The 12,805-nt window shown below is 41.5% G+C and overlaps 1 protein-coding gene across 2 annotated transcripts in view; it reads right to left on the minus strand.

The window, feature by feature from the left end:
* The window catches only part of CREB3L2 (cAMP responsive element binding protein 3 like 2), a 70,388-nt gene that overhangs the window by 6,442 nt on the left and 51,141 nt on the right, over window positions 1-12,805 (minus strand). For both annotated transcript variants that reach the window (XM_057374500.1, XM_057374499.1), the window contains exons 6-11: window positions 12,039-12,185; window positions 10,349-10,407; window positions 9,171-9,239; window positions 2,619-2,718; window positions 1,604-1,730; window positions 712-937 (exon numbers count right to left, since the gene is read on the minus strand). In XM_057374500.1, coding sequence (XP_057230483.1) covers window positions 712-937; window positions 1,604-1,730; window positions 2,619-2,718; window positions 9,171-9,239; window positions 10,349-10,407; window positions 12,039-12,185 — 728 coding nt within the window. The remainder of the gene's footprint in view (window positions 1-711; window positions 938-1,603; window positions 1,731-2,618; window positions 2,719-9,170; window positions 9,240-10,348; window positions 10,408-12,038; window positions 12,186-12,805) is intronic.

A 12,805-nucleotide genomic window follows, 5' to 3' on the forward strand; every position in this document is an offset into this window, starting at 1 on the left:
CATATYCTGCTTGAATTGGCAAATGCTAAAGAGCCATTCAGTATTTASCAGGTATTTGTCACTCAGTTCAGTCTGGTAACATACTGAAAAGAAAAGGTGCAGCAGAAAGGTGCAGAAAGAGTTGCAGCAGAAAGAAGCACACATATTTAAACCAGTAAATTACTCTCGTTTCAAAGGCTCCCAAAACTTAAATTTATGCTAAAAAGACCCAAAAAAATCCCTTACATTTATGCTAGAAGTGARGGAACTCAGTGTAGGCACTTAAGTAGTCAGAACTTTTACATGTCTGTCTCTTGAGACCAAGTCCTGCAAACTTTCCACAGCAATGCTTTAGTAAGAGAGAAACCCAGCTCTTCACACCCTAACCTCGTAGAAAGCCCTGTGAGTCACAACCTCACATTTCCACACAACTGGCAAAAGCTTATTCCTTTGGGAGGTACTCAAGAAAGTGCTTTAAAGAAGTGGGAAGGCCCAGCTAACAGGCTTACAGAAGTTTGTTTCTGGCAGAGTTTGGTTGCTGTATTACTACAAAATTGCTGCAACAATTTCTCCACAGCAAAATGACTTTTCCTATAGGCTCTCCAGATAAAAAAACCCTCTTACTTCATGTTTCATGGTGCCCAGCATAGCTGAGCTGCCAGTCTAACCTCTGGCCTTCAGGCATACAGGACAGTGACACACAACACGATGTGACAAGCAGCCTGCTCTTACCTGTGCTGCTGCAAGCCCAGCAGCACTGATTTCTCCAGCCTTGTCTCGTTGGCTATTGTGAACTGCATGATGTCATCCTGCTGTGTCCCTGCCACAGCTTCCAGGGACAGTGCTGGCAACTTGGAGGTGTCTGCTTGCCTGTCCTTGCGATCTGCAAAGGACACGGGGCTTGATGACTCCTCCAGCTGGTAAGGCTCTTCATAAATTAGTAGACTCCTTGACCTCACTGCATACAGAGACAGAAGGCAAAATGAGATGAGCAACAGATAGCTCAGAGGACAGGCCTGGTCATTTCAGGAAATGGAAACTGTTAGAGCAGAGCTAAAGCTACAAAGGAGTTTTCTTTTCATAGTGGTTAACTGGCAATTTGATAGCTGAAGAGAGAAACCACAGSAATGGTGTAGGTAGGGATCAAAAAGATCTAAATTATTCACAAAACTAGAACAAAATTAATCACTTTGATAATATTTTGGTTCATTATGGTTATGCAATACTGTTTCCCATTCTGTCCTTGGACCCTTTGGTGACACTGGCAAAGAAAACACCAACTGAAATMATTTGTGCTTTTTGACAGTATGAACATTTGCTACCCAGTAGAAACCCTGCTACCTTTCACATCCCACTAACTTTAGTTCCACAAACAAATGCAAAAATTCTTTAACTACCAAGCAGGCTAGTGGGGAAGAGGTTTTGCACATTTCTATGAAGTCTGCTGCCATCAGCATAGTTTGCCAAGCTATCCTTCTTAGAAGAACACAGATATATATTAAAAATGGCCATTTAAGGAGCAGAAAAGCAAGAGGTGCTTGAGAAGAGGGTTAGGAATGGGGATGGGAAACAAATGCTTAAGTACAATCAAGCAAAGAGCAAGACTGGAACAGCTGTCACTTACCAATGGAATCTGTGTAGGACTCTGGTGAGGAATGCTGCCTGGGCAACACCATCTTKGTAGCAGAAGGGTATGGCCCATAGCTCTGAGAGAAGCTGCCAAAAACTACTGCAAAGCACAGCACCACCATCTGGCAAAGGGAGGATGCAGAACAGGTAAGTGCACTTGACCCACATGCGTACATCAGAACTGATCCTTTATCAAAAGAAATCATTTGAGGCCGTTCTCATCACCACATACTTGGCAAAGGCACCWGTACAATAACAATTCAGTGTTCCAAAGGGCACAATTCAACCCTGGGGTTTGTTTTCAATGTCTGCACCATTCTGACCATTCTGCCTTATTTACCCCCAAAGTTGAAAAGCAGAAAAAGTTACCATGTGTGTTTTACAGACACTGCTGGGGATTTCCAAGGTTATTTCTGCTGCTGAGCCCAGTTTCACTTCCAAGTGACAGTGAGGCTAGACTGGGAGAACTGCTTAGGCCCTATAAATGATTTCCATCAATGTACAGCACTTCAGGTATAAAGGGGACTTACTAGCTGAGTGTAAGGAGGGAAAAAAAAAAATGTTTCATTCCACTCATTTTCTTATCTTGACTACAACTGCTGAAAAAGAATGGCAGTAGATTTACAGCCTCAGTCGTATTTTGATTTGGTTGAGCARGTTTATTTATATTGGTGTCAAAAGAACCGAGCCTCAAAAGTCACCCTCATTTTCATTTTACAATCCTAGACACCATTTCCCACATCCAATACCGCAGGAAATAATGAAGTGGGTCACTTGGAGGAGCATTGCTCCTTCTTTCATCACTSCAGCACCCAACTAAAAGCACAGGGCCAGTCTCCTGCAGTACCATCCCAAAATTATTAATCTTCACCAGTCACCAGTCTCAAATCATGAAAAGGAGTTCCCCAATCTGCAAATACGCCATTGAGAGGCTTTGCAGAACAGGAGATGTGCTTTTGAAGAGTGGAAAGAGATTCCCACCCCTAATTTGCAGCCTTAGGGACACTCACCATGAGACAGGTCCCCGTTTGTGTGCTGGCTGCCTTACACGAGCGGGACACTTTGCCAGCGACCATGGCTTGGAGTCTCTGCAACTGCTGCAGAAGTGTTCTGGAAAGCAAAGGCAACACACAAGCATCACACACACTGAGCTGCTTGTTGGTTAAATAGCTCTTTGTTTCAAATTCCACACCTGGAAATGAAACAGCATTTGGGATAAGGTAGAGGTAGTTAAGAGTCTTCTCCTTGAAATTACTAGAAATTAATGTTTTCAATTTTACGAAGGTTTACATGTATTAGCATTGGAACTTTCAAACAGATCTTTTGCTTTTCCCTCAGATGATGTCTCTGAACAGTTACTTCTTTAGTGCCTTCAGCAAGCTCTTATAAATAAAAATGGTATTTTCAGTGTTTCAATAAGAAATGGCACATTAACAACTGAAAGAGCTCTAGATGCAAGTTACATCCATAACCTGACTCTATGACATGAATTCAGCAGGAGTTTTGCCATTATTTTTAAAGAATCAAGTTTAWAACTGCTGTAGTTGGTTATCAAGGTATAGAGCTATCTCCTTTCCCCMAAAAAACCCATTGTTCAGTGCTTTAGAGCCCATGCTGGATGACTTTTAACAAGAAGGTCTTAAAAAGCAGACATAAGCACAGACTTCATTTCTCACATTCATTTATTAAATAAAACAGTTTATTGCTATTTGCTAAATCCTGCAGTTAACAAAAATTGCAGATGCTTCATGTGGCTACTCAGATTGTGTTATTCAGAGGTCCCAACCACAATGACAATTCTCTTGTGTTTGGAGCCAACAGTCCTTGTCCAGCAGAGTCTTCCTGTTTTTGGGTTGTTTTTTTTTCTGCTGTAGCATCAAWTACTACAGTCAGAATACAAGTAATTTAAATGGGAGATTATCCCAAAGTATGATTGATGCAGGGTTTCCACAGCAGTTTTTTTAACAGTCAAGGAGCAACTCAAATGCCTGTCCTCAACACAAACACAGCATAATTTTGTAACAAGATGTTGTATTTGCTGTTTGTTTCCAAGTTTACTTTTTGCTTCTCCTATAAGTTTCACAATCTGCTGTGGAGGATACCCCACAGAAACTCCAGACGACAGTTTTGGAGGCTGTTATGTCAAAAGCTAAAACAAGAGGCAAGGTCAGGATGTCAGAGAAAATAGAAGGAGTATTTTAAGACCAAACTGGCTAAAAGCTAATTGTAGGACAGACCCAGAGGTGCCTTCACAGCTCAATATACACTGGTCTGCCTATTTTCATAGATTTTTTTAATCATCAATGCTCMCTGCTAATTAGGGTTTAATGAATTCAAGGACTTCAGGAATACATTCTGAAATGAGCACAAGGCATTCTCACAGCACACATTTATCTGGGCCAGCAGATCCTTCYCAACTTATTGAGAAAGGATGTCTTGCATGCTCTTGAGAGCATGGCTTATTCTGCAACTCAGTGCTGAAAAAAGAGAGYGATACCCAATTCAAGCCTTTATTCAGCATCCAAGAGACCACAGGCAAATGAAGAGATACAGTGTCCATCCCATAAATGAGACCATCCTAATACATCCCTGCTCTCTTTGACATCTCTCCCCAGCTCCTCCTCATACCCACTGCATGGCACAGGGTTCATAAAATTTGATTGCACATAATTTCCTGGCACACACCAAGGTGCCAGCAGCTGTGTTAGACAGCRATGCCCTTTTAACCCTGAACTTTCTGTTGCTATTATGGAAGAATAAATCTTTCCCCCATTTCAGGTTTGAGTCACTGGGCTCGATGCAGAGCGAGGAGGAAGRAGCTCTCCTCCTCCTCAGCTCGGGGGCTGGCAGCAGCAGCAGCCTTGAAATGCTGATCATTCTTGCCACTTTTTGTGGAGGCGTCAGTGAGAAAACAGCTAATGGCTGGTGAGGAAATCAACAGAGAAGAGGCAATTCTCCTCATTTTGCTCATCTCTGCCTTTTTATGCTCAATTTGAAAAWCCTGTTGGGCAGAGTGGGCCCAGAGAGCTGATTACAAAACAGTCTCTTTGGAAAGTATAATTAGGCAGGTATTCTGAGGTCTCCTGTACACAGAGGAAGATTCATCCCCCACCTTATTTACCAACTACCTTCACATGAAGTGTCTTTCTTCCCCAAGTCATTYATCTGTTTTAGCAGAACTACTGTTTTCTTCTCAACAGACAGGGACTCAGTGTTTGGGGCAGACAGGATACATTTGCAAACTGTGAGCAAGAACCATGGCAAGAGCAAGAAACAAATTTGGTCAGAGATGACATCAGTTCATGCTGCCATGGCCAAAATGGGACACTCCTTGGTGCTTCTATTCTCTATCTGAATGACACAAAAAGATTTCCATGCAAAAGCTCATTATTGGACAGCTGCATGGATGATCTGGACCAAGAGAGGCCCAAGGAGCAGATCTCTACCCCACAAAATAGGGACTTGTCCTAAATTATGCTGTTCCCTCTAAACAGCAGCAGAAGGGCCATGAATGCTTTCAGTGGAATACACTGCCTATGGGTAAGTCCTAACAAGAGAAAAATCCAACCCCAAGATGGCATGCTCAGGGGTTTGCACCACAGGGATTATTTTCACTGTGTCTGACACATTTCCTGGGGATATTCAATTAGAGGRTCACCTCTGTAGGAGGTGTGAGCGTGCTTTCACGCTTTTCCCTGCCAATGGAAGCACCTCATAGGGAAACTGTAAAGTGACTGAAGACTCCTGCACTTCCTTCCATGTACTGCCAGCAAACTCACACTGTCTGGGATCTCTTGGTTCTGTGTGAATAGTCACATATATCCACTTCAGAAGAGGCCTTTTCACTTCCAAAGTATGGAAAAAGTCAAGGCTCCCTGCTTCCAGCTACACTTTTATTAAGGAGAGAAAACTTTCACTACAGAAGCACCTGGGAGGCTTCCTCAATTCAATATTTCTGTTTAAAACCCAACACTGATTTAAACAAACAAAAAAGAAATCTTCTGAGGGCCATGAAACACTTAATCAATTTTTGTTTAGAAAACTGTTCCTATTCTCTGAGGAACAAAATCTAATTCTGATAAGGAGAGAGAAAAATTATTCTGTCTTCTGATTCTACTCAGAGGCTCCTTCTCTGTCTGTCCCATTTGTAGGAAAGAGGACAAATCCCAAAGTAAGGTTTTAACGAAAAGACCACTTAAATCCATAACACTTCCTCATTTGAATTACAAAGAACATTTTCAGCAATTTTTCATAGAAGATTTTATTTCACATGAAAACCAATGTCCTGCTGCTCTGAAAGCAAGGAGCTCCTCCAGGACAGCCAAGATTTGTCAACTATTGTCAGGGTGACCTGAAAGTAAGTTCAAGATATCTCATTGCAACTTAAACCTAAATCCTTTATTCCTTGAAAATTATTTGGTAAAATGACTTGACCAGCCTCAAATTAAACAACAGGCAAGCAAATCAGTGAACTCTGGCAGCTTTGRTGMTGACAGMCYCTTGGTGGGTCAGATTGATGCACAACTTGAKCTTTAGAAGACTGTTTAGATTTACTCAAACCAATGGCTCACTGGTGGCTAAAAGACAAAAGAGATATGCATGTAAAAATGTGCTTCTCTGGTTTTGAGAACACTGCCTAGGAAGGAACTTGGATGGGTTTCTTCCAAGGGATTGAGTCACACGAATTAGGAGAGGTAACATATGCTAGTGTTCTAATACCAAAGCTGACAAAAATGCTGCACTCACCCACTCAGAGTAAAGAGAATTAAAAACTCTCCTGTATCTTCATCCCCAGCCTCCTGCTTTGCCTTTTGAGATGTGTGAATGCCAAGGGAGATGCTCCTGGATGGAACTTTTTTGACCACACTTGAACCTTTGACATTATATCTTTTCAGACGCAGATTTTGAGGCTAGGACTGGCTTTCAATGAAGACTCTTCTAATTTTTTTCATGTTACTGAGAGTAATGAAGGAACACTTTTACCAGAAAAAAAAGCAAACAAGTGTTTCCATGGTTTGAAGCCAGATTTTGAAATGCAAGGAGGGTTTCCCTGAAGTCTTAGGTATGTATCTATGCAAATGTGTTTTATATATAGAAAAACATGCTCTTAAAATTTGATTGCACATACTGAAAGGAAACTGCTGTTCAATAGCTGTGTGCTTTGGAAACTGCCCTTCAGTGCCTCTCAATCCAGCTAGACTACCCAAACATGACACTGACTGACAGCTCATAGATATTCATGAACTTTTATGTAAGCAGCTATAGCCCAATTTTCCAACAAGGTAAAAATCCAGGTTTGTCTTCACCTACACCTGAATGCATAAACATTTTAATATGTGATCACAGCTCTTATTTTTCTGTTATCTTTCTTCCACCCTTACAATTTTTTACAATGGAAGAACAGCTCTGATGTCTGTAGATCTACTTGTAGATAATATAGTTAATAATGTCTTCATTTTTTACTGCAATGAACACTCAAACTTACAACTGAAGTCAATAGGGCTCTGCTTTGGGCATATTAAATTAGACATATGTGTGCACAACCGTGTCAGGTACTTTGAGAAATAAAGTCCTAAACCTATAAATTTGGGCATCTGACACACCAAACTGATGCTAAAGAATTCTGACCACCACTGCTCTGAAMGTTGATTTCTGACTGTACATAAGAGATGAAAGTTCCAGCCATACTGTGGCTGTTCCAGGATACTGTGAAGACAAGTTCTGAAACATGAACAGTTTTTGGCTGTCCTGCCAAGGCTCTGTGCAAATACCCATGAGGAAATCAGGTATTTTGAATTCATTGTAGGATGTAAACAGTGTACATTAAGCCAGGGCCTGGAACCATTCTCTGAATGAGATAGTTGCACAATTAGATAGTAAATCAGAAAAGTGGCTTTTTGGAACCGAGTGAAAAAACCCATAATATGGTAAGTTACAAAACTGAGGTTTGATGAAAGTAGGCACTTTTACAAATTTCTCAGTACTTCACATGTAAGCCTTAGCAGATTTTAGACACAGATGATATCTAAATATCCAAAACAGCATTTTGCCATGAATGACAAGAATTTCTGTGCAGAAGGATGAACATCTGCTTCTCTGCAAGAGATTTCAGATCAACATCAATCTACTGCAGAGGGAAGGAAACAATACAACTCATCCCACATGGCCAAAGTATGAAGGATTTGGAGATAACATCACTTACCTAAAAATTTTTAGAGCATTTAGCATGAAAGAATTAAGAYAATCAAATAATAGGTAAGATGCTAAAGGTCCTTTCTCAAAGGGTGGACAATACCAACAGAGCTGTTATCATGAATGCATCCTCAACAGCTCAGAGATGAAAACAGCTGGCCAAATTTATTTYAACTGGGGAGAACAACTCCAAGGTTGACAACTTGTTGTCCCCAAGTAGATAATCAACAGCTGCACCTTTTCTTAAGAGAACTTGGCTTCAGTACCTTCTGGGACAGATTCTGGGTGAGACATCCCTACTCCACACCTACAGAATAATTCCTGGTTCTTTTATGCCAAAGCCTGGAGGACGATCTAAGTGGCACAGAAATGGCTTGGCTCTCTTCAAGCAAGCAGCAGATGTCTTTATGTATGAGCAGTGTGTGGGAGACAYTCTCCAGCAAGGCACAATGCTACAGGCTCTGGCTTCATGAAATYAGAGATTGGATCCAGAGATTGGAAACAACACATGCCACTCGATTAGCAATCAACGGGCTGCCAGATAAGCTCTAGGGCCATTTTCTGTGATCGTGGGTCTTATCTTCAAAACYCAGCCCCCTCCCACACTTCAGTGGCACCATCGTGTTCCATGGTAATAGTCAACCATCACTTCAAATGCCTGTAACTGAAAAGTGTTAAGAGTGGGCTCATCTAGGACCTACTCACTGGAATTTGCCACACTGAGCATAAGCCAGGACTGCCACTGCACTCTCAGCTAACATCCAATTAAAAACTGAGCTATCAAAACATTTTCTGCCATGTGTCCTTTGAAAAAGCCACCACTGAGTCACCCATTTCTTTAGGAAGAAGGTGATTTTTCCCTCCAAAGGAAGGAAATTCTGGGGTGTGAGATGGTTATAAAGGTGCGCAATAAATAGTCATAAATACATCTAGTAGTGCATAAGGAGCTAATAATGACTTTTGAATTTCAGCACTGTAATTTCTGGAAGTGCCCTGTCCCAGGTTAAGGCTTCCTGGCAAAATTTCACTAAATGGAGACAACTGGGAGAGCTGGACTGTAGTTTTTTTGTTTGTTTTGTATTACTACTTACAATCCCTTGTGCAGTGGAAGAACCCAAAACGAGTGCTAAGAGGTTTCTCAAGCACACCACAGGCTGAGGAGACAGTTTAAGATATGACAACAAAACCTCCATGCTTTACATCCCAAGGCAGTCACAGTAAATATGATGTGCCTTCCACATCTTTCTCTGATGTGAACTCCTTTAGACACAGCTATTGTTCATATTTCAGTTGATCTCTTAATCCCCAGATTTTCACTTTTCAGTGGAATATCCTGCTATGTTTTTTTTTTTCTGATCTCCATACCTTACCTGTTAGTGTTCTCCAGGACTTCAACCTTCTTACGCAGCTCGCTGTTTTCATTCGAGCAGGTCTCGACTCTGGAAGTGGCACAATGAAAGGGAAATTTAAAAAYATCAGTTATTTATTCAAGAGGTCATAAAACAAGCCAAACTTGCTTTTACTGAGAGCTCCACAATCTTGCCTACATTTAAAGAAACATTACACCAATGAACTTAGGTCAYAGTATTGAATCACATTTCTCAGTGTGAAAAACACAGCAAAAGTTGCACCAGCTATCTGGCAAATGCCATGCTTCTAAATCAGATACTCAAATTTCAAGTTTTGAGGGCTAATAAACCAGGAGACTAAAAACAGTGCTCAAGACTGTCCCAGGATTCTACCCATTTCCACACTGTCCCTGGAAATCCCCAAACTAAAGGAATTATATATAACACGGCACATAAGAGGTCCAGGTAAAATATGTGAGTCCTAAGAAGACAAACAGGACCATCCTGAACAGCTTCAAGAGGAAAAAGAGAGAAGGAAATAGCCTTGATATCTGGTATGCAGGAGGTAGAATATCACAAGAGTAACTCTGAAAAGCGAGACAGAGCTATAAAGAGACAAGGAAAAAATGGAAATTACATCAAAGATATCACCAAAGATGGTATAAGGGTTTTAACAGAACCATCTGGTGAATTGCATAAGAGTAATACTAGAATATTCATCTCCTGGAAGAAAGATTCATTTGGAATATAAATCATTAACTGGGGGTTTGGCTCCTGCTTGCTGAGGGAAGYCGATGGGTCACATGCTATTTTCCCGAGTCCTGCTTATTTTCCCAGGCAGTCCTGACTCATCCACTTCCTATTTCTGTTTTCATCTGCACTARAAGACAGAATATGCTCACTCTGTATCCATCCTTCCCTGAACACTGCCTGTCCACCGGGCTAACACAGGTGAAGACCAACAGCAGCTGGCTCTTGCCTGATTTTAGGTGCAAAGTGTCTGCTGGCACATTAGGGACCTGCACAGCCCTGACCCCTGGCAAGCAGCTGCCAGCAGCAGAGTCTTTTCTCAGTCACTGCCACGAGATGGCAGCTGGCACTCTSTGCATGGAACTGTCCCAGCAGCCACAGCTGGATCCCTTCCCAGTCCCACAACTCCTGCTATTGGCCTGATGGAAACAGGAAGGAGGCTGGCTTACTTTTTTTCCAGACTGTCCATGTATTCTTTCTTTTTYCTTCTACTTTCCTGGGCAGAGATCTAAAGAAAAACAAGGGAAAACATCAAAMGTTTGCATAGAAAACGAAAGCATCAGAGATGAATTAACAAACCCCAAATTTATTAGATTCAAGCCTCTGTCTTGTTCTCATTTCTATTCCTGGCAAGCACAGCGCTGACTCGATCTATTTCCACATTCTGAAGAMAGACTCCTCCTCTCAGTCACGCAAAAAAAAAAAGATCATCCCCTGCTAACCTTAAAAAGTAAATCACAGAATATCCTAGGACAAATACTAAAAGATATTCCCAGGACAATGCCCTGCATTTGGGAGAGGAAAAGTCCATGAATGTATTAGAAAGCAGCTTTGCAAAGACATGGGGCCCTGAGGAACAAGTCAAACATTTGTCAGCAATGTTGGAAAAGTAGCCAACAAAGCATTTCTCTGTAGGTAGCAGAAAAATGGCTCTTCCCCCTCTGTTCAGTGGCTGCAAAACCACAGCTGAGCAGAGCAGCAGAGTCTGTGGCTCAGAAACAAATCCTCTGGATGTCCAGAAGCAAGCCCAGAGGCAGACCACTGCTATARTAAGCATGCCAGAGCACATGACATTTCGGGAAGGGCAGAAAAAGCTGTGCTTGTTCACACTGAAGACAAAGGAAGGAATCCTATTGCTGTCTTAATCTTTGCTTCATGAGAAAGCTGATGTCAGAGCTCTCAGAGGTGCACAGCAAAATAGCAAGAGGCATCAAATACCAGCTGCAGCAAAGGAAATKCTAATTAAATGCTAGGGATTCTATTTATTTGTTTATACAAGAGTGGTCTAATATGGGAACATGTTGCTCAGACATCACCCTTTGGGGCATTAAAATGTGACTGGACAAGACCCTCAGCAACCTGCTCTAAGCTGACCCTGCTTTCCAAGCCAGGAGTATAACAAAAGGACCTCCAGATTTCCCCTCCAATATAAATGACTCGTGATTGTATGTAAGTGATACATGAAAAGCMCAAGATCACTTCAAAACATTTTGGAAAAACACATTACAAGACTAAATTCCAATTTAAAGTGGACAAATTTACACCTCTATCTGCAAAACCAGTAGCAGAATACAGTAACCACTAAAGATATGCCAAAATCCTGTAGAACAAGTGAGAGGGCCAGTCTGAAAAAATTGCATTTTTCCCCACCACTAGGCTCCTCCCCATGTCTGAAAAAAAAAAAAAAAAACCAAACCCAAACTTGTAGGGCATTTGGCAGCCTTGGCATCAACTTTACAAGTCGTTGGATCCAGTGACCAAAAGACTAATGTACTGAAATACAGAGTCATATTTTAAAACAGGAAATAGAAAAGAACACGTTCATCACCATGAAAAGAACACAGAGGTCTTTGCCTACCATAAGAGCAGAATTATACTGATTTTTAAACAGAGCCAAAGCCACAGCAACTTGATACCCTGCCTGCTAAATACTCTATTGTTAATGGTTCAGGTAAATACCTACACTGAGGCACACTCATAGTGACAGACAATTTGATGGATGTGTTTAGGAACAAAAAGKGCTTTATTAAAAGACAACTTATAGCATTCAACAGTAACACAGACCATTACTGCAGAATTCTGCAGCTTTTTTTAAAACAAAGGACAAGTGGGAACTACCCAGCAAAGCTAACTATTTACCTTGTTTTTTATTTTCCTGCGGATTTTCTTTAGCACTTTCTCCTCTGCTTTTGTCAGGGGCAGTTTGGTAGGGATTGGGTAGCCCTCTGCTATCAGCGTTCTCTTCTCCTCCTCTGTCAGGATGAGCGGGCCAGTCCCCTGCAATTTCTTCAAGGGTAGAAAATAGAAATTATAGAAGATAATATAAAACAAAACAGTAAGTGCACACAGTCCTAGAAGAAAAGGTTTTTAGGGAAGAGAGGCAGAGAGGACTAGGCCTACTAGAACAACAGCCTCTTGGAACTGTCAATGTGTGGAAGACCTTTTAGGCAACTTCCATTCAGAGTTTGAACCTTTGGGAAGGATTCCCCCAAAATAATCATTCTTGGCCCAGCTCTGTACACMCAGAGGCCAACAGTAAAACTGTCTTTGGCTCAAAGAGAGAAAGAGACACATGAGAAACACCACTGAAAATGCCTCCCTAAAGATCACCACTTGATGAGAGTGATGAGAGGACAGATGCAGATCTACCACAGACAGGTCAACCCAGCAGGGCTGGGCCCTAAGGCAAAACACAGCCTGTGATGGGATAAACCTGATAACACCAGTGAACCCTGTCTCAACTYAAGAGGAGAAGCATATGCTGTTCTCTGTGGGAACAGAACAGACCAGTGAGCAAGAACTACTGGATCCGCAGTTTTGACCAGACGTGAATTTATCTAAACAACAACAAAAAGTTCGCAAATCTCTGTCAAAAGAAATAAAAAAGAAGACACACAGATAAATGT

This window comes from Malurus melanocephalus, unplaced genomic scaffold (genome assembly GCF_030028575.1).
Source record: "Malurus melanocephalus ecotype Western Australia unplaced genomic scaffold, MMel_1.1 scaffold_226, whole genome shotgun sequence".
In the NCBI taxonomy this organism is placed as follows: Eukaryota; Metazoa; Chordata; class Aves; order Passeriformes; family Maluridae; genus Malurus; species Malurus melanocephalus.